The sequence below is a fragment of the Corylus avellana genome, chromosome 4, assembly GCF_965113065.1.
Source record: "Corylus avellana chromosome 4, dhCorAvel1.hap1.2, whole genome shotgun sequence".
NCBI classification, from domain to species: domain Eukaryota; kingdom Viridiplantae; phylum Streptophyta; class Magnoliopsida; order Fagales; family Betulaceae; genus Corylus; species Corylus avellana.
This window is the reverse complement of record NC_142493.1, coordinates 29620146-29647169: the sequence shown is the minus strand read 5'-3', so window position 1 is coordinate 29647169 and position 27024 is coordinate 29620146. Positions and strand designations below refer to the sequence as shown.

Here is a 27024-nt window from a genome sequence, read left to right as displayed (position 1 = left end):
GATCTTGTGAGCTTTTAAAGGAAGGATTGGTGTGGAGGATTGGGAATGGAAGAGTAGCCCGCATCTGGGCAGATCGGTGGATCCCAAATCCTTCAACATGCATTTCGGGTTCAATCTCCTCCAACCTTGCTTGACCCGTAGGCCACGGTTGATCAACTTTTTGATGGGAGTGGGTGCAAATGGGAGCAGTCCCTCTTGGATCGATTGTTCTCGGTGGAGGAGTTAGTTATGATAAGGTCTCTTCCCATTAGCTCTACAAACCAAGAAGATAGACTTATATGGAGGGATACTGAATGTGGAATCTTTACAGTTAAGAGTGGATTCCATATCCAGAAGGAGTTGGATAACATGAGGATGACAGAATGTTCTATTCGTAAACAGGACAGTAAGGTATGGAAGGCTTTATGGAGCTTGCAAATTCCTAATGCAAAGAAGGTGTTTTTTTGGCGGGCCTGCCAAGATATATTGCCTACGCGCTTAAATCTGGTAAGACAGAAAATACTCACTGACCCGACCTGCCCTATCTGCGGGACTGAGGAAGAATCCATATGTCACATACTTTGGCTATGCCCCTTGGCATGTGATGTATGGAGTGGGGGCTGTATGAACTTTCAGAAATGTTCATACTTGAACTTTGACTTTCTAAGGGTAGCTGAAGAGATGCTGAGTAGATGCAGGAAGGAAGAGTTCCAATTGTTTGTGATGGTTGCCCGCAGAATCTGGTTACGGAGGAATGCGGTAATTGTAACATCCCCCACCCCAATGACACACAATATTGTCCGCTTTTGGCTCCCCTCGAATCAGACTTCCCAGGGTGGTCATCCATCCTGGTACTACTCCAGCAGAAGCATGCTTAACTGGGGAGTTCTGATGGGATTATGACCATCACAGCTTTAAAACGCGTTGTTGTCATTAAGGGTGTAGTATACATTTAAGCATATCCTCATCTCCATACCCAGGCGATGTGGGACGTCACAATCACCTCCTCTTAGGACTCAGCGTCCTCGCTGGCGACCCTCATGGGATTCGCCCATTCTTGGCGTCCGCCCCAGCGAGCGCCCGCTAACGACCTTCATGGGCTTGTGCATGCTCCCCCCATCTCAGGCTGAGCAATGGCTCTGATACCAATTGTAACATCCCACACCCCAATAACACACAATATTGTCCGCTTTTGGCTCCCCTCGAACCAGACTTCCCAGGGTGGTCACCCATCCTGGTACTACTCAGCAGAAGCACGCTTAACTGCGGAATTCTGATGGGATCATGATCATCACGGCTTTAAAACGTGTTGTTGTCATTAAGGGTGTAGTATACATTTAAGCATATCCTCATCTCCATACCCAGGCGATGTGGGACGTCACAGTAATTCATGAAGATTTGTTCTCACACCCAACTGTCTTACTTGTCAGTGCCTCAGAAGCCTTGAGGGAGTTTCATGAAGCACAAACAGAGAATCATACTTCTTGGGCAGCGATGGAAGTTTCTTCCCCAAGTAAGTGGACGGCTCCTTCGCATGGTTGGCATAAGGTGAATTGGGATGCGGCCATTGGAAAGAAAAATGATCGAGTGATTCTAGGAGCAGTCATCTGTGACCATTTGGGAAGTCTGGTTGCAGCTAGGTGTGTTACCCGACAAGGTACTGTTGATCGAGCGTCTGTTGAAGCTTGGGCAGCCATAATGGCATTCAGGTGGCAAGGGAGCTAGGGCTGTGGCAGGTCTGCCTGGAAGGTGATGCTAAAACTATTGTAGATGGCGTAAATTCCAGGGAGCTGGACTGGAGCCATAGGGGACATCTTGTGGAGGATATTCGGACTAAGTTAGCAGCTATCTCGTGTTCAAAAATGGTCTATGCCTGCAGAGAGACCAATCAAGCTGCTCATGTCCTAACTAGGTTGGTTGCAAAGCAGGAGGAGAGGACGTGGATGCATGAACCACCTGATTGTATTCATGAGATTATTGTATCAGAGCTCAATGCTCTGTCCAACTGATTAATTCAATGAAAGCTGCAAGTTTATCAACCCCCCCCCCCCACCCAAAAAAAAAAAAAAAAAAAAAAAAAAACAGTTGGTTTCAACCAATAAAATATAATATTTAATTAAAGTAGATAAATATTTAGAGAGTTTGATGTCAATGATTTTGAAACATGACTAACAAAATCAATCAAAATAGATTTTTAGAGATAAATTTAGAAAAAAATTGAAGAGCTCAATATAAATGCTTTTGGAGCATCCTCAATGAGCTCTCTAAAATTCATGACTTTTAGCCAAAATTTGGTTAAATTTAACAAAAAGCAAGCTTCATCAAGCTCTCTATTCCCCTATCCATTTTAGGTCTTGTCAGACCTCTCCCTAAATTTAAAGAACAAAATCATTTCTTTACTCCTATTTTTTATATTTTTATATTTTTATATTTCTCCTCACACTCTCTCCTCACAAGCTCTCAATCTCTCTCCCTCATCTCTCCTTCATGCCATCCAGGAATTGTGTATTGGATAATGGAGGGGATTTGTGTGAAGCACTCATAGGTGACCTTTTTTATTTTTATTTTTATATGTAGAAAGTAGATTTTTGGTCAGAATTTTCACTTTAGAAGGGTCCGAGCGTGCATGACACATAGGTGACTTTTTTTTTTCTATACGTAGAAAGTAGATTTGTTCCTTCATAATCCGGTGCGCACCAATTGTTGATTTTCGATATATATATTTTTTTTTTCCACAGAAATTGAATTATATTGATAAGAACGAATTAAGAATGTCTTAAGGAGAGCGACATTGTAACATATCTTAGGAGTATTTATTTTTCGATTTAAAGTTCTTAATTAAGCTAAGAGATGATCATGTAATTAAACCCAACAAATTTATAATTAATGTTTGATCAAACTAGTTCTGGTTATATATCATTAGATTTATAGGATGGGAAAATGAGATAATTTTATCACCATACAAAAAGAGAGAGAAGAAGAAGAAGAAGAAGAAAGGAATTCCTTGGCTGACCTTTGATCGTACACAAAACACTATTAATAATGATGATTATATAGTGAAGAAATATAGCACTCATGAGTGACTATATATATAAAGAAATTGATTGTGTTCATGATCTCTTTCTAAAAGAGGATGATATATTGTTGAAAATAATGATAATAAAGTAGTAACTATATATGGACATCATAGACATATATAGAGGAATAATTCAATTAAGGTAAGTATCTCACTTGTTTTTTTATTTGTATTTTATATTTTAAAGTGATGTAATTTTTAAAATTATTATTAAAAGTCATAAAATAATTCAATTAAGGTAATTAAGTATCGGTGAAATAGGTTGAAATGACTTGAGAATTAACCCTAAAAAGACAAGTGAGCGAAAAAGAAAGCCTAACTACCTTTTATTCCAGACCATAGGAAATTTACAAAATCACCTTTTGACGAACAAAAAAGGAATACTATGTTTGGCAGCCTAGGGTTTCATTTTTCCCATTTTCTCCCTCTCCCATCTACATCATCAACCTCTTTGTTTTGTCGGACAATATTTTTTTCTGGAAAACTTTATTTTAGATCTTTGAACTACAACTCGATCGTTTTGAAAAGACCTTCCTAAATTTTAAAAACTTTCAATTTAACCATCTGAATTTTCAATTTGATTCAATTGACACACCCCCCCCCCCCCCCGGCGGTCAAATTCAACCGTTAACCCTTAACAGAAATTACTAAAAAAACCAAATTACCCTTTAATTTTCATTTTTTTTAAAAAAAAAAAAAAATTCATTTGAAAATTAAGAGTAAATTTGAAATTTTATAAAAAAGTCAGGAATATAAAGGTCATTTTATCACTCTTAAAGTTTTAAATTTGACTGAAGGAGTACATTGCATCAAATTGAAAGTTCAGGGATTGTAAATGAAATTTTTCCTATTTTTTTTAGTATTTTTGAGTATTTGATAGTACTTGAAAATTTTGATCAATCCATTTTGTTTTTTGTTTTTTTGTTTTTTGTTTTATTAACTATAAAACACCCGATTGCTTTTTTAATATGGTATATGCTTTTTGAAGGCATACAATATTTTCTTTATACAATATTGAAGTTTGGAGAAAATATAAAATAAGAAGATAATAACGAAAGTAAGAAAAAAATTAAAGAGAGATAAAAAAAATTACAGATGATTCGGTGTTATATATATAAATTTAACCGAGTAGTTTGTACCAAGATTGAGACGGAAGAAGATAAAAGAAAAGAAGGTAGAGATATTGTCCTCTACTTTTATGATAAAACATGACAAATGTTGAAGAAAGTCTCCCGTTTGGGAGAAATAGAGATTGGGCTACTACTTGATTTTAGAATTAATTAAGTAAATTTTTCGAGGCCATGTTGAGCTATATAAATTGAAACGACCATTTTCACTAATAATTCTAGAAGTCTCTCTTGTTTCCTTCTTGAATCCCTTCAAGAATGATGTGGTTATATATTAAAATCACAATATGATCAAAATCCAATAATAATTAATCACAAGCTTAATGGTGATTTTAATAGCAACATCATTCTTGAAAGGACTCAAGAGGGACGTACATAAGAGAGACTTGTAGCATTACTCCATTTTCACACTTTATAATATAATATTTGGATATTAATTGATTGAAGACAGAAAATATATTGATTATATATGATTCGCTATGAAGATCTGCAGGAATATGTGTTTATGGAATATTTTGTAAACTGGCGTATGCTTGCCTTTCTTGGTTCTATGCCTTAAATGACTTCTTCAACCAGCTGGTTAATTAATTTAATTAATTTTCGTCATTAGAATGCTCAACAGCTCAAACTCCTCCTCCATATCAATCTCTCTCGATCTCTCATGTCTTATTCTTTCTAGATTCTTAATACGATGATCACCATTCTGCTGTTGTAGTTTTTGGTGCATGCAAAGAGATCAGAAAACATGGAGAAAATATTCACCGTGGGAAACTGCCATAATCAACTCTGGTTTGTCTTACTCTTCTCCTTTCTTTTAAGCTTGATATTGCTCTTATTTGATCGTACGGCTTTGATTGGCGGCGATCAAAACGGTGTCACTTTTATAGTCAACAACTTTGTCAATCATGCCACCCAAACCCGCACACCCAAATCTTTTGATTCTTCCGTAAGTACAACAGACGACAAAAACGAGACAAAATCCGGTTCGGATTTGTGTTCGGGTCGATACATTTACATGCATGATCTTCCCAGCCAATTCAACGACGAGTTGCTCAAGAATTGCCATTCGCTTATCAAATGGACCGACATGTGCCCGGCTATATCAAACATGGGTCTTGGTCCTCGGGTTGAGAATAATCCGGAACCGGTTTTGTCGAAAACGGGTTGGTTTGTGACGAACCAATTTACGTTGGAAGTCATCTTCCACAACAGGATGAAGCGCTACAAGTGCTTGACAAACGACTCGTCGTTGGCTTCGGCAGTTTATGTACCGTTTTATGCTGGCCTTGATGTGGGTCGGTTCCTTTGGGGTTTTAACATCTCAGTGAGAGATGCATCTTCTTATAGTCTGCTCAAGTGGCTTGCAGAAAAACCAGAGTGGAGAAGAATGTGGGGTAGAGATCATTTCTTGGTTGGAGGAAGGATTTCTTGGGATTTCAGGAGGCAGACAGATGATGATTCTGATTGGGGTTCCAAGCTTATGTTTTTGCCTGAATCCAAGAACATGACATTGTTGTCAATCGAGTCAAGCTCGTGGAACAATGACTTTGCAATACCATATCCAACATACTTCCATCCTACGAAGATCAATCAGGTAATCGAATCAAGCTCATGTTAGAGTCTATTTGAGATTGTGATTTTATAAAGTGTTATTTGAAAATATTTGGTAAAATCATAATTTGACCTTTAAAATCGCAATTTAACATTTTAAAATTGTACGTTTCAAAAACACATCTCTTTACGTGCAACTTAAAAACAAAATTGGGCTCTAACACAAGCTTGATTCGATTACCTTATTCGAATCAAGCTCGTGTTATTAGGTCCATTTTGTGATTGCGGTTTTAAAAAGTACGATTTGAAAATGCATGTTTGGCAAAATCACGATTTGGCCTTTAAATCACAGTTTAGCATTTAAAAATTATATGTTTTCAAAAAAATATCTCGTTACCAAATTTTCTGTGTTTCCAAATGGCAAATTCTTAAAAATGCAATCCTAAATTTCTTTGATTTGATTTAAAATCCTACTTTTTGTCTATGCCTTACTTATTAATCTAGAGTTTGAAAGCTGTAACTGGTGATTTAACAGGTAATCCGGTGGCAGAAAAAAATGAGAAGAACAAAGCGGCGGTACCTGTTCACTTTTGCTGGTGCCCCACGACCCAATGCAACAGATTCCATACGAAGTGAGCTGATTGATGAATGCCAGTCGTCACCCACATGCAATTTTCTTGGTTGTTTCAATGGAGCAAGCAACTGTGACGACCCTGCAAATGTGATGAAGGCATTTCAAAGCTCTGTTTTTTGCCTGCAGCCTCCTGGGGATTCATACACGAGGCGGTCAACTTTTGACTCGATTCTGGCCGGCTGTATTCCGGTCTTCTTCCACGTGGGTTCTGCTTATGCGCAGTACTTGTGGCATTTACCGAAGAAGTATACAGAGTATTCGGTGATGATACCGCTGGACGATGTCAAGGAGAAAAAGGCTGCTGTGAATGAGAGATTGCTTCGGATTCCGAAGAAGAAAGTGTTGGCCATGAGAGAGGAGGTTATAAAGCTGATTCCGAGAATAGTTTATGCCGATCCGAGGAGTAGACGAGAGAGCTTTGAAGATGCATTTGACATTGCAGTGAAAGGTGTTCTTGAGAGAGTAGAAAGAGTGAGGAGGGTGATTGAGGAGGGTGAGGATCCAAGCATTGGCTTTTCCGAACTAAATGGTACCAAGTTCTAATTGTTTCCCACATCGACTAAATCTGTGTTATTATGTAATTATGGTCTTTTGCACGACATCATCGAACATTGCAAACAAAGTACGGTTATTGAGAAAAATATGTGGTCTGATCTTCATGAATTATCAGGCATCATAACATTCTAATAGAACATATATTATTCTGAGGAGTCAAGAACTCAACACACAGATATTATAATATTGACAAAGTCTGCAGGGATTCAAGCTATTGATCAGACACAAGAAAAGGTTTGTGCTTATGCAGCTTTCCACGACGAAAGTGGTGGAGTTTCAGAAGTCTTCCAACTCGCCATGTCGGTCAAATATCTATCGCCCTTAACAACATCATCTGAAGCAAATGATTCGAGCTCAACCATTTCTTCTGGTGTGAGTTTCATAGACAGAGCTCTAATATTCTGGTTGAAGTTTTCAATCTTGGTGGTTCCTGGAATGGGACACACGTCATTCCCTTGGTGATGAACCCAGGCTAGTGCTAGCTGCGATGGGGTGCATCCCTTCCTCGTTGCCATTTCGTTCACACGTTCAAATACGATTTTGTTATGCTCCATATTTTCAGGTTGGAACCTAGGAACATTCTGCAAGTAGTAAATACATATATACATTATCATTGAGATTGGAATCACAAACAATAAGATATGAAAATCATTAAATGTAGGTTTAATTACATTTTTTTCTTATGAAGAACGGACACTAATCACACTTTAGCCACATTGAATTATCATTTTGTAATTAAAAATATTCATCATTAGGAAATCTCGTTTAATCATAATGAATATGCCTTTTTAGACTCTAAATATCCGGTAAAGGATGAAAATACCATCGGATTAAAAAAAACAAACAGATAAACTAAAATAAAAAAATTTTAATTAAGAAAGAAATAATAAATATATATATTTAAAAGAACAAGTTCCAAAACTCCGGGGGTAGTCAAGCCACCTCCAAGCGTTTTCGGTATATAATATATATGTACAAACCTTTCGGAAGTCACCGTCGGAAAGATTTTCAACAGACTTGAGCCCCGACGTAAAGAATCCTCGTCCAAGAGGACTGTATGCAACAATCCCAATGCCCAGTTCCCTGATAAATTATAATTTGGATTTTGATTATTTTATAACCTCATAAAAAAAGGATTTAATTAATGTACGTAATTGATAATGATGCGTCACCTGCAAGTAGGAATGATTTCTTGCTCGGCATCTCTAGACCACAAAGACCACTCCAGCTGCACAGCTGTTATTGGATGAACCGCATGAGCTCTTCTGATGGTGGAAGCAGAGGCCTCGGAGAGACCTATGTACTTTATTTTACCTTCTTCCACTAGCTTCTTCAGTTCCCCAATCTACATGCAGAAGAAAACAATTAATTCCATAAATTCATCGTCTTGTATATATTTTACAGATCGAGGATGCATGAGCGAGTGAAACGAACCGTGACTTCGATGGGAATGCGGGTGTCGATGCGGTGCTGGTAGTAGAGATCGATGCAATCCAATTGGAGGCGCTTCAGGCTGGCCTCACAGCAAGCTCTCACATATGATGGATCGCCACGTGTCTCCCTCTTCCCATCCACATAGCAAAGTCCGAACTTGGTTGCCAATTCCACCTTCTCTCTCACCCCTCCCTTCAAACCCTGCATGAGCCCCAACAATTAGCGAAAACTAAGAACAAACAAAACAAGAAAAGAAAGAAGAAGAAAAAGAAATTAAGGGACCTTTCCGAGAAGGATTTCGTTGGTGAAGGGGCCGTAGAAGTCGGAGGTGTCAAGCAAGGTGACGCCGGAGTGGACGGCGTGGTGGATGAGAGCGATCATGTCTTGTTCGGGCTTGGGAGGACCATAGGCGTCGGACATGCCCATGCAGCCCAAGCCCTGTGCGGACACCTCCAGTCCCTGAGAACCCAACTTTATCCTCCGGATCCCCACTCTTCCGGCCTCCATTTCTTTTTCTTTCTTTCTTTCCAGCTGCTACCAGAAACCCAAGTTGGGCGATATTTAAAAAGGCTCCAGCGTGCGTAAGGACTTACGTCAGCCAATCTCACACCGTCCTTTTTAACCAAAATAAAAGATAATGGTCCGTTTGTTAATCTATATTTTATTAGATGTTGGTGGAGATGGTGGCGGTCCTGGCGGAGGTGGGGCAGAAAAACTAGCAGGACAAAACACCCATGCGCATAATTATTAAAAAAATTATTTGAAGCATCCTTACGGTAAGCAACGAAAGCAAATACGTTCTTATTCTCAACATCCATTCATAATATAAACTGGCTCGACCACCCCCTCTGAAATTGTATTTTTTTCAAAAAGAATTATATTTATATTTTATGTTTTTTGATTGTGGTGACACATGTCCTTGTATGAATGCATCTAACATGGCACATTAACGGATATCATTAAGATTGCAATTGGAAGTTAAGAGTAAGGATTGCTTATCAGACTATCAGAGGGATGTCTTAGCAAATTTACCCAATCATCAAACTTCTGGCTTAAGGACCTGCGTCAGTCAATCTCTTGGGGGTCTTTTTAATCAAAACATGCAAAAGATTATATAATATTCCGGATATCTTGACAGATCTTACTTTGTACCAAATCTAATCTTCATTATATCAAGCATGATAACATTCTAATAAATATATATTATCCTGAGCAATCAAGAACTTAACACACTTCAATTATAATATTTACAAAGTTTACAAAGTGAGGATTGAAGTTATTGAGACATAGCAAAAGGCCGGTGCTTATGGAGCTTTCCATGAAGAAAGTTGGGGAGTTTCAGAAGTTTTCCAAGTCAGAGGAACAACTTATCTGTACTAAGTTTCCTCCTTCAGCTATCCAGCAGCTATACTTGTGCAGCATACGCCCAGATTGAACAGCAGCAGAGCTAACATCAAGAAGTGAAGCTTACAGCCAACAGTCAACCAGACTTACATCAGAACAGAAGTTGGGATATCCCAATTAGCACAAAGAGACATTCTCCTCATACCATTAAATTGGCCCTTCCATATAATTCTAGTTCTAACCTCCCAAAAAATCCTTTGAATCATTTTTTCCTCAGAGATTAAAGAATTCCCAAATCTGGAATCATTTCTCCGCCTCCACAGATGGTCTACCACCACGCCCCAAGCTAAACCACAAATACTTGCTTTTAGGCTCTTTCCCCCCCATTCTTTCACTCCCTTAGAATATCTTCCCATTCAATAGGAATATTATCCTGACTACATTTCTTCATGACAGCTTGCCAAATGCTCTTCCTATATCCACAACCAAAAAACAAAGCGGCGGTACCTGTTTGCTTTTGCTGGTGCCCCACGACCCAATGCAACAGATTCCATACGAAGTGAGCTGATTGATGAATGCCAGGCTTCACCCACATGCAACTTTCTTGGTTGTTTCAATGGAGCAAGCAAGTGTGACGCCCCTGCAAATGTGATGAAGGCATTTCAAAGCTCTGTTTTTTGCCTGCAGCCTCCAGGGGATTCATACACGAGGAGATCAACTTTTGACTCGATTTTGGCCGGCTGTATTCCGGCCTTCTTCCACGTGGGTTCTGCTTATGCGCAGTACTTGTGGCATTTACCGAAGAAGTATACAGAGTATTCGGTGATGATACCGCTGGACGATGTCAAGGAGAAAAGGGTTGCTGTGAATGAGAGATTGCTTCTGATTCCAAAGAAGAAAGTGTTGGCCATGAGAGAGGAGGTTATAAAGCTGATTCCGAGAATAGTTTATGCCGATCCGAGGAGTAGACGAGCGAGCTTTGAAGATGCATTTGACATTGCAGTGAAAGGTGTTCTTGAGAGAGTAGAAAGAGTGAGGAGGTGATTGAGGAGGGTGAGGATCCAAGCATTGGCTTTTCCGAACTAAATGGTACCAAGTTCTAATTGTTTCCCACATCGACTAAATCTGTGTTATTATGTAATTATGGTCTTTTGCATGCACGACATCATTGAACATTGCAAACAAAATATGGTTATTGAGAAAAATATGTGGTCTGATCTTCATGAATTAGCGGGCCTCATAACATTCTAATAGAACATATATTATTCTGAGGAGTCAAGAACTCAACACACAGATATTATAATATTGACCAAGTTCTAATTGTTTCCCACATCGACTAAATCTGTGTTATTATGTAATTATGGTCTTTTGCACGACATCATTGAACATTGCAAACAAAATATGGTTATTGAGAAAATATGTGGTCTGATCTTCATGAATTATCAGGCCTCATAACATTCTAATAGAACATATATTATTCTGAGGAGTCAAGAACTCAACACACAGATATTATAATATTGACAAAGCATACATGGATTCAACCTATTGATCAGACACAAGAAAAGGCTTGTGCTTATGCAGCTTTCCACGAAGAAAGTGGTGGAGTTTCAGAAGTCTCCCAAGTCGCAAAGTCGGTCATATATCTATCGCCCTTAACAACATCATCTGAAGCAAATGATTCGAGTTCAGCCATTTCTTCTGGTGTGAGTTTCACAGACAGAGCTCCAATGTTCTGATTAAAATTATCAATTTTGGTGGTTCCTGGAATGGGACACACGTCATTCCCTTGGTGATGAACCCAAGCTAGTGCTAGCTGCGATGGGGTGCATCCCTTCCTTGTTGCCATTTCATTCACACGTTCAAATACGATTTTGTTATGTTCCATATTTTCAGGTTGGAACCTAGGAAGAAACTGCAAGTAGTAAATACATATATACATTAGCATTGAGATTGGAATAACCAACAATAAGACGAAAATCATTAAATGTAGGTTTAATTACATTTTTTTCTTATGAATTGCTATTCATTTATAAATTGCTCCTATGAACGGACACTTATTAGTTACATTGAATTATCATTTTGTAATTAAAAAAATTTGTCGTTAGGAAAGCTAGTTTACTCATACTAAATATGCCTTTTTGGACACTAAATATCGGTAAAGGATGAAAATACCCACGAATTAAAAAAAATAAAAAATAGATAAACTAAAAAACTAAAATAAAAAATTTTAAATTAAAAAAGAAGTAATATATATATATAGAACAAGTTCCAAAAATCAAGGGTGGCCAAGCCACCTCCAAGCGTTTTAAACTTTTCGAGGTAGCTCGGCTACCAACAAGATTTTTTTTTTTTCTTGGTAGCTATTCTTTTTTAAAATTTTAAATTTTGAGAGTATTTATGTAAAATTAGACTAAACTTAGGGTATTTTCGTTATTTTACTTTTTCAAAGTTGAAATTTTTATAACAAAATATTAGTTGAATGGGACGGAGTGTGACAAGTGTCAATTTATGAGGCAAACTTAAAATCCCATGCTAATTCATTAGGAAAAATGTAATTAACACTTGAATATATTTCAAGGAGGTAGGCACTAGGCAGCTAGAAGCCTAGAACTGTACTTGTGAAGGCAATAATTGTGAATAGCTATACGAGAAGTTGAGGTAGGCTACACTACTACACAATATTCGCAATGAACTCTTTACATCTACACTAAAGTTTTAGCAAACCATTTGAGATTAAAAAAGAAAAATATTGTAAGGTCTGTTAAATCATTATTTATTTTAAAAGTTTAATTATTTAATTAAATCTTTAATAAAGTAACATGTGAACCACTATAATTACTTGTAAGTCAGAATAATTCTAAATAATATATATGTAAAAAAAACCTTTGGGAAAGATTTGCCGTATATAATAGATATGTACAAACCTTTCGGAAGTCACCGTCGGAAAGATTTTCAACAGACTTGAGCCCCGACGAAAAGAATCCTCGTCCAAGAGGACTGTATGCAACAATCCCAATGCCCAGTTCCCTGATAAATTATAATTTGGATTTTGATTATTCTATAACCTCATAAAAAAAAGGAATTAATTAATGTACGTAATTGATAATGATTCGTCACCTGCAAGTAGGAATGATTTCTTGCTCGACATCTCTAGACCACAAAGACCACTCCAGCTGCACAGCTGTTATTGGATGAACCGCATGCGCTCTTCTGATGGTGGAAGCAGAGGCCTCGGAGAGACCTATGTACTTTATTTTACCTTCTTCCACTAGCTTCTTCATTTCCCCAATCTACATGCAGAAGAAAACAATTAATTCCATAAATTCATTGTCTTGTATATATTTTACAGATCGAGGATGCATGAGCGAGTGAAACGAACCGTGACTTCGATGGGAATGCGGGTGTCGATGCGGTGCTGGTAGTAGAGATCGATGCAATCCAAGTGGAGGCGCTTCAAGCTGGCCTCACAGGCGGCTCTCACATACGCCGGATCGCCACGGATCTCCCTCTTCCCATCCACATAGCAAATTCCGAACTTGGTTGCCAATTCCACCTTCTCTCTCACCCCTCCCTTCAAACCCTGCATGCCCCCCAACAATTAGCAAAACTAAGAACAAACAAAACAAGAAAAGAAAGAAGAAGAAAAATAAATTAAGGGACCTTTCCGAGAAGGATTTCGTTGGTGAAGGGGCCGTAGACGTCGGAGGTGTCAAGGAAGGTAACGCCGGAGTGGACGGCGTGGTGAATGAGAGCGATCATGTCTTGTTCGGGCTTGGGAGGACCATAGACGGCGGACATGCCCATGCAGCCCAAGCCCTGTGCGGACACCTCCAGTCCCTGAGAACCCAACTTTATCCTCCGGATCCCCACTCTTCCGGCCTCCATTTCTTGTTCTTTCTTTCTTTCCGGCTGCTACCAGAAACCCAAGTTGAGCGATATTTAAAAAGGCTCTAGCAGTCTAGCGTGCGTAAGGACTTACGTCGGCAGTCTCACTCCGTCTTTTTTTACCAAAATAAAAGATAATGGTCCGTTTGTTAATCTATACTTCATTAGATGGTGGTGGAGGTGGGGCAGAAAATCATTAAAAAGACCATACGCATAATTATTAAAAAAAAAAAAAAAGATTAAAAAAATTATTTGAAGCATCCTTTCGGTAAGCAACGTAAGCAAATACGTTCTTACTCTCAATATCCATTCATAATACTGGCTCGACCACTCCCCCTGAAGCTGTATTTTTTTTTTTTTTTTTTAAAGAATTATATTTATATTTTATGTTTTTTTTATTGTGGTGACACATGTCTTTGTATGATTGCATCTAACATGGCACATTAACGGATACCATTAAGATTGCAATTGGAAGTTAAGAGTAAGGATTGCTTATCAGACTATCAGAGGGATGTCTTAGCAAATTTACCCAGTCGTCAAACTTCTGGCTTAAGGACCTGCGTCGGTCAATCTCTTGGGGGTCTTTTTAATCAAAACAAAAGATTATATAATATTCCGGATATCTTGACGGGTCTTATTTTGTACCAAATCTAATCTTCATAAAATCAAGCTTGATAACATTCTAATAAATATATATTATCCTGAGCAATCAAGAACTCAAAGCACTTCAATTATAATATTTACAAAGTTTACAAAGTCTATGAGGATTGAAGTTATTGAGACATAGCAAAAGGCCGGTACTTATGCAGCTTTCCATGAAGAAAGTTGGGGAGTTTCAGAAGTTTTCCAAGTCACAATGTCATTCGTATATCTATCACCCTTAACAACATCCTCGGAAGCAAATGACTCGAGCTCAGCCATTTCTCTTGGTGTGAGTTTCACAGACAGAGCTCCAATATTCTGATTGAAGTTATCAATTTTGGTGGTTCCTGGAATGGGACACACGCCATTCCCTTGGTGATGAACCCAGGCCAATGCTAGCTGCGATGGGGTGCATCCCTTCCTCATTGCCATTTCATTAACACGCTCAAATATGATTTTGTTGTGCTCCAGATTTTCAGGTTGGAACCTGGGTAGAGACTGCAAGCAGTAAAGTAAATACATATATCAGCATTGAGACTGGAATCACATATTAATGGACATCTACGGTACCAATGATAAGCATACCCTTTAGAATGCTTATAAGCACTAAGACTGAAATTATTAAATATTTTTCTAGGAGGCTGTGTAATTCAGGAAGGCAATGGTTTTTATTTTTTTTTTATTTTTTTTTTTTATTTTTTTTTTTTATGAATAAATTTCTATTAACACCAAATAATGAAGTACTACACACTAGCAGAAACCTGCTAAATCCCCAAGGCAATTAGGCCTTACAACAATCAGCAAAACCATCCCCAACAAACTACCAAAAACAAAGCCTATCTCAGTGCAACAAAGAGCAGTACACTACACAAAGATACTACTCCAAACAATCAGCCCAAAACAGAGGAACACTTATCCGTACTAAGCTTCCCCAATTCAGAGGAACAACTTATCTCTACTAAGTTTCCTCCTTCAGCTATCCAGCAGCTATACTTGTGCAGCATACGCCCAGATTGAACAGCAGCAGAGCTAACATCAAGCAGTGAAGCTTACAGCCAACAGTCAACCAGACTTGCATCAGAACAGAAGTTGGGATATCCCATTAGCACAAAGAGACATGTTCTCCTCATTACCATTAAAATTGCCCTACCATATAATTCTAGTTCCAACCTCCCAAAAAATCTTTTGAATCATTTTTTCCTCAGAGATTAAAGAGTTCCCAAATCTGACATCATTTCTCTGCCTCCACAGATGGTATACCACCAAGCCCCAAGCTAATCTACAAATACTTGCTTTTAGGCTCTTTCCCCTCCATTCTTTCACTCCCTTGGAATATCTTCCCATTCAATAGGAATATTATCCTGATTACATTTCTTCATGACAGCTTGCCAAATGCTCTTGCTTTATCCTCAACCAAAAAACAATTGATCCCGGAATTCAATATAACCTCTACAAAACATACACCCAAACTTCTCCTTTTGCTCCCCAATTCAGAAAAACGCTGTCCTTGATTGCAGCACACACTTTAACATAATTCTGAAACATAGCTAGTCTGCCTTAATTTTCCCAACACTGAAAGATACTGGACGACAATAAAGACGTGAGCCATCAACTAAAGCAACTTCATAATGAACGTAGTTTTGGCATCTCATGCTTACTAAGTGCCGTAGTACTTGCATATACTAAGTCACTGATGTGATTAAACCAACATCTTTGTAGGAGTACAACCTCCAACAAGGAAAAGTTTCCATCATGGATGAATTATGCAGAGTACAGTACAGTAAACAATAATCAATCTCTTAGGAGCAACAAAAAACTAACGGCAAAGAATCAGTCAAGAATCATTAAATAGAAGAGTAACGCTACTCTTCAATCTCATTTATCACATGGTGTGTTTTAACTGGCTTCTTATGTTAGCTACTCAAAACAAACCATGCCGGCCAATGTGAAATGGGTATGATAAATGAGTGTGAAGAATAATATTAATCTAAATAAAAACCAGTCTTACGCAAAATCAAAAGGAGCTGATAAAAAAAAAAAAAATAGCAAACCATTGAGCATCTAGAATGTTGCCTACTGAAGAAAAAGTATGAGGTCATTAAAAGAAACAGGGAAAGCATATACTGATCTTTACAAGGTCAATCACCATGTGAGCCAACAGTTACTTGCGAGATAAAAGTCTCAGAATACTGAAAAATGCAGCAATGATGCTATAGAACTGTTAGTCTAAATGACTGCCTATTTCATTTTGAAGCTCAACATATGCGGTAGACGTACAAACCTCGTTGGAACGATTTTCAACAGCCTTAATCCCTGAAGAAAAGAATCCTCGTGCTAGAGGACTGTATGCAACAATACCAATGCCCAGTTCCCTGAAAAATTAAAATTTGGATTTTGATTATTCTATTATAACCTCATAAAAAAGGAATTAAAGCAATTGCTGCCTCACCTGCAAGTAGGAATGATTTCTTCCTCCACATCTCTTGTCCACAAAGACCACTCAAGCTGCACAGCTGTTATTGGGTGAACAGAATGTGCTCTTCTGATGGTCGAAGCAGAGGCCTCGGATAGACCAATGAACTTTATTTTACCTTCTTCCACTAATTTCTTCAGTTCCCCAATCTATATAAACAAGAAAAGAATTGCATAATTAATCCTCTACACTGACCTATTTTGTAAAAGATACGAGGAACGAACCGTGACTTCGATGGGAAGGCTGGTGTCGACGCGGTGCTGGTAATAGAGATCGATGCAATCCAAGTCTAGGCGCCTCAAGCTGGCCTCACAGGCGGCTCTCACATACGCTGGATCGCCACGGATCTCCGTCTTCCCATCCGCTTTGCTAAATCCGAATTTGGTTGCCAATTGCACCCTCTCTCTCACCCCTCCCTTTAAAGCCTGCGGCCGAAGAAACGAAATCTAAGAAAGAACAAACAAAACAGGAAAAAACAAATGATATGCGACCTTTCCAAGAAGGATTTCGTTGGTGAAGGGGCCGTAGATGTCGGAGGTGTCGAGGAAGGTGACGCCGGAGTGGACGGCGTGGTGGATGAGAGCGACCATGTCTTCTTCGGGCTTGGGAAGACCATAGAAGGCGACGGACATGCCCATGCAGCCCAGGCCCTGTGCCGACACCTCCAGTCCCTGTGAACCCAGCTTTATCCTTCCCACTCTTCCGGCCTCCATTTCTTTCTATTTTTCCTTTCTAGTACAACTACAGCCTGCTGCTGCTACTCCTTGCTGCAGAAACCCGGATTATTTTTATTAAAAATTAGAATTTATTAGTGCATTTTTGTGTTATTAAAAAAATTTCATTGTATTTAATTATTACTTAAAAAATAAAAAAAAATATCTTAATTTTGTAAGTAAAATAAACAAATCTTTAAAAAATAATATTTAAATTAAATAGTGAAATTGAATTATTAAAATAGCGAGACGGTTGAGAACATTTAGAGAAAATGAGTAATTAAAATAAAAATAAAAAATATATTTTTGTTATTTTGGTAATACTAATAATGACCAAGCCTCCCCACAGCAAGGATGAACAAATTATGTAATGCTGAGGTTGCTTGCTCCCAAGGAGAGTACCAAGAATGGCAGGATGTGGTTTGATGGATCTTCTTTATTACATAGAGGTGTTCATCTAGAATCATCAACTCCAACAATTGTCTACAGCTCTGTAAGAAAATTATTGACAGAGGGCGAAGGACTAATGTTTTCCAGCACTTATTACATAGTTGGATAATTTAAGCTGTGTAGACTTTACATAGCTTCCAACATGTTCTGCTAACATTGTAATACAACATAAATTATTCTGAGACCAATCAAGAACTCAGCACTCATCACACTTCCATTATAATTTCGACAAAGTCTACGAGGATTCAAGTTATTGGGACACAGCAAAAGGCATGCGCTTATGCAGTTTTCCACGAAGCAAATGATGGGGTTTCAGAATCCTTCCAAGTCGGAATGTCATTCCTCCATCTATCACCCTTAACAACATCCTCTGAAGCAAACGATTCAAGTTCAGCCATTTCTTCTGATGTGAGTTTCACAGACAAAGCCCCAATGTTCTCGTTGAAGTTTTCAATCCTGGTGGTTCCTGGAATGGGACACACGTCATTCCCTTGGTGATGAACCCAGGCCAATGCTAGCTGCGATGGGGTGCATTCCTTCCTCGTAGCCATTTCATTAACACGTTCAAATATGATTTTGTTATGCTCCAGATTTTCAGATTGGAACCTAGGTAGAGTCTGCAAGCAGAAAATACATACATCAACATTAAGGGCATGTTTGGGTGTGCGTTTGACAGGCCTAAAAATGTGTTTAACAATCAAAAAATTTCGTTAGAAGATAAAAGTACTCATGTGGTAAAAAATAATTGAAAGCGCTTTTAACAGTTCAAAAAAGCCTACAAAATGGTCAAAACGCATTTTTGACAAAAAGTACTTTTTGACTTAAAAACTATATTTCTCAAACACAATTCCAAACATACTCTAAGATTGAAATCACCAATTAACGGGCATCTACAGTAACAACAATAAGTATACCCACCCTTTAAAATACTTATAAAAGTGAAATCATTAAGCCTATGTTTGATAGGCAAAATGGTTATTCGATCTATGAAGAAAGAAAAGTTAACTTTTATTAAAAATGGAATAGTCATTCTCATGGAAAAATAGTCATTCCAAATGTTAGAGTTCTATCCTTATCATATACTTGTCAAGGGTATTTTATTCCATATTTTTCTATTTAAAAAAAAAAAAAAAAAAAAAAAAACTATTCATTTTTTCTAATCAAATAGCCATTCCTCATTCCCTAAATATATTTCAAAGAGGTAATGTAATTCATGAATGCAATGATGAGCACAAACTGCTATGCCTTGCCTTAATTTTCGAACACTCAAAGATATTGGAGGACATAGAGGTGATAGTTCTAAGAATAAGTGTAGTTTTCTCAAATAAAAACAAGATTTTTTGCAAAATCAACACCTAAGGAAAAGGAAAATAACATTCTGATTGGCTATACGAGAAGTTGAGGTGGGCTACACTAAAAATACACATTAACAGTGAACACTAGAGATTTTAGCAGACCATTAAGCATCTACAATGTTGACTTGTGAAGAAAAAAGTATACTGCTCTTCGCAAGATCAATCACTATGTGAACCAACAGTTACAATCATGATAAACAATTGGGAATAATAATCTTCTCTAGGTAGATCTAATGGTGTAGATGATTGTGCATTTCATGTACAAACCTTTCGGAAGTCATCGTCGGAAAGATTTTCTAGTGACTTAAGCCCGGACGAAAAGAATCCTCGTGCTAGAGGACTGTATGCAACAATCCCAATGCCCAGTTCTCTGAGAAATTAAAATTTGGAATTTGATTATTCTATAACTTCATAAAAAAAGGAATTAATTAATGTACGTAATTGATAATGATGCGTAGCTCACCTGCAAGTAGGAATGATTTCTTGCTCGACATCTCTAGACCACAAAGACCACTCCAGCTGCACAGCTGTTATTGGATGAACCGCATGCGCTCTTCTGATGGTGGAAGCAGAGGCCTCGGAGAGACCTATGTATTTTATTTTACCTTCTTCCACTAGTTTCTTCAATTCCCCGATCTACATAAGAAAACAATTGCATTCATAAATTCATCATCTTGTATTTTACAGATCGAGGATGCATGAGCGAGTGAAAGATGGGAGGAACGAACCGTGACTTCGATGGGAAGACGGGTGTCGACGCGGTGCTGGTAGTAGAGATCTATGCAATCCAAGTGGAGGCGCTTCAAGCTGGCCTCACAGGAGGCTCTCACATACGCCGGATCGCCACGGATATTCTCTATCTTCCCATTCGCATACCTAATCCCGAACTTGGTTGCCAATTCCACCCTCTCTTTCACGTCTCCCTTCTTCAAAGCCTGCTGCCCAGGAAACGAAATCTGAGAACAAACGAACAAACAAGCCAAAAAAAAAAAAAAAAAAAAAAAAAAAAAAAAGGAAGAAGAAGAAGAAGAAAGAAATGGGACCTTTCCTAGAAGGATTTCGTTGGTGAAGGGGCCATACATGTCGGAGGTGTCGAGGAAGGTGACGCCGGAGTGGACGGCGTGGTGGATGAGAGCTATCATGTCTTGTTCGGGCTTAGGAGGGCCATAAAAAGCGGACATGCTCATGCAGCCGAGGCCCTGTGCGGACACCTCCAGTCCCTGAGAACCCAGCTTTATCCTCCCCACTCTTCCGGCCTCCATTTCTCTGTTTTTCTCCGTTCTACAGCTACAGCTGCTAGCCTGCTACTACTGGAAGGGGGAGTGGGTTGGATAAGAACAAACACAATGCCGCAGAGGAGGGGGCAAAGGACTGGATCTATCCATATCGTAATAAAAGAAAGAAAAGTAAAATAAAAGTACGGACCTGCGTTAGACAATTTTGACGGGCTCGTACATACCTTGAATTGACAACTCCAATATTCAATTATATTTTTAACAATAATTATTTTTATAAGAAATAGAAAATTATTTCTTATAAATAGATTTTCAACCTATAATATAAAATAATAATAATAATAATAATAATAATAATAGTAAACACCAAATATTACTATATTAGTCTATTATCCATATAAATCGACATAATTGCTCATTTCTGTTCAATAAAATCGCTCCATTGTCATTCCGCCGCTACAACTCTATTATTATTATTATTTTTTTTATAAAAAGAAGAGGTATATATTTTTCTCAAATTATCATTTTATTGTCATTTTCTTCCCAACTGTGTCAATGTTTTTCTTAAATTACAACCGAAAAAAATAAAAAATTGACAATATTCTCCTAGACAGCAAAAAGATAAAACTTATTTAATGCTTTTTTATTAAATAAAAATATTCTTAAAAATTTGAGAAAAAAAAACACTTAAAACCAAAATTAAAAAAATAAAAGAAGACTCCTAGGGTGGTCCCACCACACCCAAGTGTTAGGAGTGGTTCAGCCACCTTGAATTTTTTTTTCCCCCTTTTAATTGCTTTTTCTTCTTTTTTTTTTTCTTAATTTTTTACTTTTTTATTAATGATATTTGTATCATTAGGGCTACACTAACATTTTTTTAGTAGTTTTGAAGGAACATTAACACAATTCATAGTTTGGAGAATATACTAACAATGAAGCTTTGATGTATTTTCTTTTTTGTTTTTCTTTTTTCACTCAAGAGAATCAAACCCACCGTTGAGAGGTGGGCCGAGGAATCGTTATCAATAATTCGGCCCTTGTAGTCTTCATTGCAAAAATTTACCGCTATCAGAATGCCCAAACCCTGTCGATTTGAGATTCTTAAAACTCGAGCCCAACTTTTATTCATGAGATCAAATCAAAAGAAAATTATCATAGCCAAACACTTAAATAACAGGACAAGGCATCAGGCCTAAATATCTATTTGCACCTATGTAAAAAGAATGAAAAACCAGCTAACATTCAAACAACAAGGCAAGGCAACAGGCCATCTTTTACTTTATACTTCAGAACTACATTATGCTTCCAACATATAAATTACAACGTGCACTCTTTTACTTGATGTCAAACTTTAAGCTTAATTACTTAGTCTACAAGCTCTCTACAATCACCGAATATCACAAACAAAGATCTGAGTTCTAATCTTCGGCATGAATCAAGCATCATAACATTGTAATAGAATATACATTATTTTGAGTGGTCAAAAGAACTCAACACACTTCAACTATGCTATTGACAAAAGTCTACGAGGATTCAAGTTATTGAAACATAGCAAAAAGGAGGCTTGTACTTATGCAGCTTTCCATGAAGAAAGTGATGGGGTTTCAGAATTCTTCCAAGTCGGAATCTCATGAATACTTCTCTCACCCTTAACAACGTCCTCAGAAGCAAACGATTCAAGTTCAGCCATTTCTTCTGGTGTTAGTTTCACAGACAGAGCTCCAATATTCTGGTTGAAGTTTTCAATCTTAGTGGTTCCTGGTATGGGACACACATCATTCCCTTGATGATGAACCCAGGCCAGTGCCAGCTGTGATGGGGTGCATCCCTTCCTATTTGCCATTCCATTAACACCCTCAAATATGGTTTTGTTATGCTCCATATTTTCAGGTTGGAACCTAGGTAGAAACTGCAAGCAGTAAATACATCCATCAGCATTGAGACTGGAATCACCAGCAATAAGACTGAAATCATTAAATATATTTCAAGGAGGTAGTTTAATCATGAAGGTAAAAACTTTTGAAATTTCATCAATTCATGAAGGCAATAATGAGCACACACTCTTAACACAATTCTGTAACATAGCTATTCTGGCCCTGGCTTAATTTCTAGGCATCCACAGCTACTATGCCCTGCCTTAATTTCCCAACACTGAAAGATATCATCAAGTGAGGTGAGGCTCATAATGAGTGTAATTTTGGCATCCCATGCTCTTACCTTAATCGGGTTGGTCAAGCATTTTTCTACAGTACAGATTTTAGTAAACATATTGTCACTGATCATGTGACTAAACAGGCATTTTTCTACTCTAAAAAGGTAAGTGTCCATCATGGATGACTAATGCAGAGTAGAGTAAATAATAATCGAATCTCATAGAAGCAACAATAACAATAACAGCAAAAGAATTAGTCAAGAACCATTAAATAAAAACTAGCTGGCAAAATCAAAAGGAGCTGATGAGAAAATCAAAATCTAAGGATTTCTTTTATTTCATGTATAATGAGTTAGGAGGTGAATACCACCATAGAAAGGAACTAAACATTCTGATTGGCTATGCGAGAAGTTGAGGTGGTCTACACTATTACACATTGACAATGAACACTTGAGTTGATCTACAGTAAAGATTTTAGCAAACCATTGAGCATTGAATCCCATTTGTTTAGACAAATTATGACTGCTTGGATGTCATGACATTCGAATCGATATAAATCACAATTTATGTCAAAATTTAAGTTAATAAAAAATAATTTTTTTTTTAATTAATACTTTAACGAGGCCAATCCCTGGGTGAGCTCAGAATACTCAAAATGCAGCAATGATGATATATTTATCCTAATTAAACGACTGGCTATTTCGTTTTGAAGCTCAACATTTTCTGTACATGTACAAACCTTTCGGAAGTCATCGTGGGAAAGATTTTCGATAGACTTAAGCCCGGACGAAAAGAATCCTCGTGCTAGAGGACTGTATGCAACAATCCCAATGCCCAGTTCCCTGAAAATTTTAAAATTTTGATTTTGATTATTCTATAATCTCAAAAGGGGAATTAATGAAATTGATGCCTCACCTGCAAGTAGGAATGATTTCCTCTTCGACATCTCTAGACCACAAAGACCACTCCAGCTGCACAGCTGTTATTGGATGAACAGCATGAGCTCTTCTGATGGTGGAAGCAGAGGCCTCGGATAGACCTATGTACTTTATTTTACCTTCTTCCACTAGTTTCTTCAGTTCCCCAATCTAAAGATCATACAGAATAAAAGAATTGCATAATTCATCCATGGGATACTTGTCAAAGATATGGCTCAACGGCCCCAACCAAGTTGATTGAGGGTAGTTTACGGAAGATGCAAAGAACGAACCGTGACTTCGATGGGAAGGCGGGTGTCGATGCGGTGCTGGTAATACAGATCGATGCAATCCATGTGGAGGCGCTTCAAGCTGGCCTCACAGGCGGCTCTCACATACGCTGGATCGCCACGGATCTCCATCTTCCTATCCACAAAGCAACATCCGAACTTGGTTGCCAATTCCACCCTCTCTCTCACCCCTCCCTTCAAAGCCTGAAGCCCAACAAACGAAATATAAGAACAAATAAGCAAACAAGAAAAAAGAAAAAGAAAAAGAAAATAAAGATGCGGGACCTTTCCGAGAAGGATTTCGTTGGTGAAGGGGCCGTAGAGGTCGGAGGTATCAAAGAAGGTGACGCCGGAGTGGATGGCATGGTGGATGAGAGCGATCATGTCTTCTTCGGGCTTGGGAGGGCCATAGCCGCCGGACATGCTCATGCAGCCGAGGCCTTGTGCGGACACCTCCAGTCCCTGAGAACCCAACTTTATCCTCCCGACTCTTCCGGCCTCCATTTCTTTTCTGCAACAATGGCTTCAACGACTGTTACCACTGCAGCGGAAACCCAAGTTGACGGATTATAAAAGAGAGAGAAAGAGAGAGGAGTTGGTGTCGTAGTAAAAGACTATATGGCCATGGTAGGTAAAAACAAATTACAAAATCAGTACAAGTAATTATACCGATTAACAAATAGTTTCATGTAATATAAAATATTTGGTGAAGACATTCTCGTAGTAATCAAATAGTTCCTTTTACTCTCAACTTTTATCTATTATCTTGACTTTCTCGGTTAAGATGATGTCACACCCAATCATACAATGACGTGTTGCACACAATAAAAATTATAAAACAACATAAATATAAATGTATTAAAAAAAATAAACATGGTCAAACCGCCATTTGGTCAAATGGGGTCTACCATTTTTCCTTGGGAATTAGGGGAGAATTCTAGATTAGCCAGAATCTTTTGAAAGAGATTTAGCGCTGCCGTGATGCCGGTGTCCCACTAAATAAATAATAATAAAATATTATTTAATTTTTTTAAAAAAATAAAAAATAGAAAAATATATTTTTTTTATTTTTTTATTTTTATTATTTGGCCCTTGAGAGAGAGATTGCTTTTTTTTCTTTTCTCAATTTCTTCCTCTCCGTTTTTGGTTTAGGTGGAGAGTTGCCGGCGAATTGGAATCATAGCTGGCTGTGTGATTTTCATGCAGAGAGAAAATTTTGTTGGAGAGAGAGAGCTAGAGTTCGTTTTGTGTCGTTGGTGGTGCTCAGTGAAGGACCAAAGTACAAAGAGACAGATGGAGGACCACTGCTTTTGGCCTTTGGAGGTGGCTGAACTACCAACGGTGACCCTTGGAAGAAGTTCAACCATCCCAAGGGCCAAACCTTTTTTTTTTTTTTTTTTTTTAACTTTTGGCCCTTGGAGGTGGCCGAGCCGGTCTGGAGTAGCTTATGGCCAAACGGTGGCCCTTGGGGGGTGGTTCGGCCACCGCCAAGGGCCAAATAATAATAAAAAAAATTATTTTTTTATTTTTTAAAAAAAAAAGTTAAATAATATTTTAATATTATTTAGTTAGTGGGACACGTGGCATCACGGTAGGCGTTGGATCTCTTTTAAGAGATATTGATTGTGAATTCCAGAATCTCGAATTCCCTCCTACTTCTAGGGGATCCTGGTCTAGTTGTTACGAGTGCTTCAATCACTTTCAAATAAAAAAATGGTTAAATACTAAATACCACATAGAGTTTCATAACTTTATTTTTTTTTCTCTAAGGTTTGATTTTTATCACAGGAGATCTCTGTGGTTTTGATAATAGACCAAATTAGTCCTTCTGTCAGTTGACCGTTAGTTGACTTAACAGAATTTCACATTGACCAATCAAATGTTGACATATAGCACCTACTTAATTTAAAAAAAAATAAATAAATAAAAAAATAAAATAAATAAATAAATTGGGGGTGGCTTGGCCGGATGGGGGTGGCCGAAACCACCCCCAGTGGGTACTGGGGGTGGTTTCAGCCAAAAATAAAAAATAAAAAAAATTGGGGGTGGCTCGAAACCACCCCCAGTACCCACTGGGGGTGGTTTCGGCCATCCCCATCCGGCCAGATGGCCATCCCCAATTTTTTTCTTTTTACATTTTTTTAATTTAAAAAATTAAGTAGGTGCCACGTGTCAGCATTTGATTGGTCCACGTGGAATTCCATTAAGTCAACTAACAGTCAACTGACAGAATGACTAATTTGGTCTATTATCAAAACCACAGGGACCTCCTGTGATAAAAATCAAACCCTAAGAGAGGAAAAATAAAATTATGAAACCCCAGAGGGATATTTAGTATTTAACCCATTAAAAAATGGGTGGACAGAAATTAAGTATGAACCTATTTGCCTATGTTGCTTATTAGGGGATGGTTTAGCCAAGAAAAAAAAAATTGTAAAAATATTACAAATATATTTTTTTAAAAAAAAAATAAAGAAAAAAATACACTTTACTTCCCTAGCGTATCCACATATTTGTGTTTATATTTAAAAAATGACGAAAGACCCTAACAATGTATTTGATATGTTGGGAAAAACACCATCCGTCCATCAAATCCATCTATTTGGACGGAAATCAAGTCAAGTGCGTGGCACGTGCCATTTTTTAACATAAACTTTCGAAAACGCCCTTAGGGGTAAAGTGTAAACATAAATGACTTTGGGAGGTAAAGTCTAAACATAAACATAAAAAAATAAGGGTTAAATACAAATTTAGTACCTGTGGTTTGCACCAAAATCAAAGAGACACTTGGATTTTCAAAAATATCACAAATGGTACATGTGATTTGCAAATAAACCCATTCAGTACCTCTGTTAACATTCCATTAGATTTTTTAACAGAACGTCACGACACTGTTACACGTGAGCACCACATGGCATGGTATCTGGGTTTTTTTGTGCCATATCATTTTTTTTTCCTAAATCCTCCCACCCCCCGCCCCCCCCCCCCCAAAAAAAAAAAAAAATGACAGCAGCGGGTGGCCGGCCGTATGGGACTGGCTGAACCACCGTTAGGGCCAAACCCCCTCGCAAGGTTTGTTTTTGTAAGATATCGGTGAATTCTATGTTTCCTTGCTTTATCTCTTTGGTTTCTTTTGAAATTGTCGTCTGAAATTTGCTGCGAAGGCCTAATGGGTTTTTGTGGTCATGAATCATGATGAACTGAATTAAAAT

At 37.9% G+C, this 27024-nt stretch overlaps 5 protein-coding genes and 2 pseudogenes across 7 annotated transcripts; 2 read left to right on the top strand and 5 right to left on the bottom strand.

The window, feature by feature from the left end:
* The first annotated feature begins 4927 nt into the window (after window positions 1-4927).
* LOC132179812 (putative xyloglucan galactosyltransferase GT14 pseudogene) lies at window positions 4928-6910 on the top strand (annotated as a pseudogene).
* A 61-nt stretch (window positions 6911-6971) lies between these two features.
* Window positions 6972-8874, bottom strand: LOC132177053 (putative aldo-keto reductase 2). The gene is made up of 5 exons (XM_059589260.2): window positions 8639-8874; window positions 8357-8557; window positions 8095-8267; window positions 7903-8005; window positions 6972-7503 (listed from the first exon to the last, which is right to left on the bottom strand). Exons 1-5 carry the CDS (start codon window positions 8861-8863, stop codon window positions 7165-7167), a joined length of 1041 nt encoding a protein of 346 aa, XP_059445243.2. The 5' UTR covers window positions 8864-8874; the 3' UTR covers window positions 6972-7164.
* A 162-nt stretch (window positions 8875-9036) lies between these two features.
* LOC148586596 (putative xyloglucan galactosyltransferase GT14 pseudogene) lies at window positions 9037-10744 on the top strand (annotated as a pseudogene).
* A 339-nt stretch (window positions 10745-11083) lies between these two features.
* Window positions 11084-13709, bottom strand: LOC148586595 (putative aldo-keto reductase 2). Its single transcript, XM_088516069.1, has 5 exons — window positions 13361-13709; window positions 13080-13280; window positions 12818-12990; window positions 12625-12727; window positions 11084-11612 (listed from the first exon to the last, which is right to left on the bottom strand). Exons 1-5 carry the CDS (start codon window positions 13583-13585, stop codon window positions 11274-11276), a joined length of 1041 nt encoding a protein of 346 aa, XP_088372195.1. The 5' UTR covers window positions 13586-13709; the 3' UTR covers window positions 11084-11273.
* Window positions 13710-14287: 578 nt separating this feature from the next.
* Window positions 14288-17483, bottom strand: LOC132177054 (putative aldo-keto reductase 4). 2 transcript variants are annotated; one of them, XM_088516075.1, is made up of 5 exons: window positions 17192-17483; window positions 16931-17125; window positions 16677-16849; window positions 16509-16599; window positions 14288-14725 (listed from the first exon to the last, which is right to left on the bottom strand). In XM_088516075.1, the coding sequence occupies exons 1-5, from the start codon at window positions 17411-17413 to the stop codon at window positions 14387-14389; spliced, it is 1020 nt and encodes a 339-aa protein (XP_088372201.1). In that variant the 5' UTR covers window positions 17414-17483; the 3' UTR covers window positions 14288-14386. The 2 variants fall into 2 exon arrangements, with proteins under 2 accessions (XP_088372201.1, XP_088372200.1); XM_088516074.1 differs by having other exon boundaries at window positions 16925-17125; window positions 17192-17482.
* Window positions 17484-17831: 348 nt separating this feature from the next.
* Window positions 17832-20595, bottom strand: LOC132177056 (putative aldo-keto reductase 5). Of its 2 annotated transcripts, none has more exons than XM_088516067.1 (5): window positions 20262-20595; window positions 19947-20174; window positions 19682-19854; window positions 19486-19588; window positions 17832-18480 (listed from the first exon to the last, which is right to left on the bottom strand). In XM_088516067.1, the coding sequence occupies exons 1-5, from the start codon at window positions 20478-20480 to the stop codon at window positions 18142-18144; spliced, it is 1062 nt and encodes a 353-aa protein (XP_088372193.1). In that variant the 5' UTR covers window positions 20481-20595; the 3' UTR covers window positions 17832-18141. The 2 variants fall into 2 exon arrangements, with proteins under 2 accessions (XP_088372193.1, XP_088372194.1); XM_088516068.1 differs by having other exon boundaries at window positions 19947-20153.
* Window positions 20596-21702: 1107 nt separating this feature from the next.
* Window positions 21703-24412, bottom strand: LOC132177055 (putative aldo-keto reductase 5). The gene is made up of 5 exons (XM_088516072.1): window positions 24098-24412; window positions 23816-24016; window positions 23521-23693; window positions 23345-23447; window positions 21703-22362 (listed from the first exon to the last, which is right to left on the bottom strand). The coding sequence occupies exons 1-5, from the start codon at window positions 24314-24316 to the stop codon at window positions 22024-22026; spliced, it is 1035 nt and encodes a 344-aa protein (XP_088372198.1). The 5' UTR covers window positions 24317-24412; the 3' UTR covers window positions 21703-22023.
* Window positions 24413-27024: the final 2612 nt, after the last annotated feature.

What these genes read in the sequence shown, in the direction of transcription:
- LOC132177055 (XM_088516072.1), bottom strand. Translation starts at nt 24,316, where the DNA reads ATGGAGGCCGGAAGAGTCGGGAGGATAAAGTTGGGTTCTCAGGGACTG. An exon ending in ACGAAATCCTTCTCGGAAAG is followed by an intron (nt 24,017 to 24,097) that starts GTCCCGCATCTT and finishes GTTGGGCTTCAG; the next exon opens with GCTTTGAAGGGAGGGGTGAG. An exon ending in GAAATCATTCCTACTTGCAG is followed by an intron (nt 23,448 to 23,520) that starts GTGAGGCATCAA and finishes TAAAATTTTCAG; the next exon opens with GGAACTGGGCATTGGGATTG.
- LOC148586595 (XM_088516069.1), bottom strand. Translation starts at nt 13,585, where the DNA reads ATGGAGGCCGGAAGAGTGGGGATCCGGAGGATAAAGTTGGGTTCTCAG. An exon ending in ACGAAATCCTTCTCGGAAAG is followed by an intron (nt 13,281 to 13,360) that starts GTCCCTTAATTT and finishes GGGGGCATGCAG; the next exon opens with GGTTTGAAGGGAGGGGTGAG. An exon ending in CCGACGGTGACTTCCGAAAG is followed by an intron (nt 11,613 to 12,624) that starts GTTTGTACATAT and finishes TACTACTTGCAG; the next exon opens with TTTCTTCCTAGGTTCCAACC.
- LOC132177053 (XM_059589260.2), bottom strand. Translation starts at nt 8,863, where the DNA reads ATGGAGGCCGGAAGAGTGGGGATCCGGAGGATAAAGTTGGGTTCTCAG. An exon ending in GCATTCCCATCGAAGTCACG is followed by an intron (nt 8,268 to 8,356) that starts GTTCGTTTCACT and finishes TTCTGCATGTAG; the next exon opens with ATTGGGGAACTGAAGAAGCT. An exon ending in GAAATCATTCCTACTTGCAG is followed by an intron (nt 8,006 to 8,094) that starts GTGACGCATCAT and finishes ATAATTTATCAG; the next exon opens with GGAACTGGGCATTGGGATTG.
- LOC132177056 (XM_088516067.1), bottom strand. Translation starts at nt 20,480, where the DNA reads ATGGAGGCCGGAAGAGTGGGGAGGATAAAGCTGGGTTCTCAGGGACTG. An exon ending in ACGAAATCCTTCTAGGAAAG is followed by an intron (nt 20,175 to 20,261) that starts GTCCCATTTCTT and finishes GTTTGTTCTCAG; the next exon opens with ATTTCGTTTCCTGGGCAGCA. An exon ending in GTCTTCCCATCGAAGTCACG is followed by an intron (nt 19,855 to 19,946) that starts GTTCGTTCCTCC and finishes TTTCTTATGTAG; the next exon opens with ATCGGGGAATTGAAGAAACT.
- LOC132177054 (XM_088516074.1), bottom strand. Translation starts at nt 17,413, where the DNA reads ATGGAGGCCGGAAGAGTGGGAAGGATAAAGCTGGGTTCACAGGGACTG. An exon ending in ACGAAATCCTTCTTGGAAAG is followed by an intron (nt 17,126 to 17,191) that starts GTCGCATATCAT and finishes CTTCGGCCGCAG; the next exon opens with GCTTTAAAGGGAGGGGTGAG. An exon ending in GCCTTCCCATCGAAGTCACG is followed by an intron (nt 16,850 to 16,924) that starts GTTCGTTCCTCG and finishes TTGTTTATATAG; the next exon opens with ATTGGGGAACTGAAGAAATT.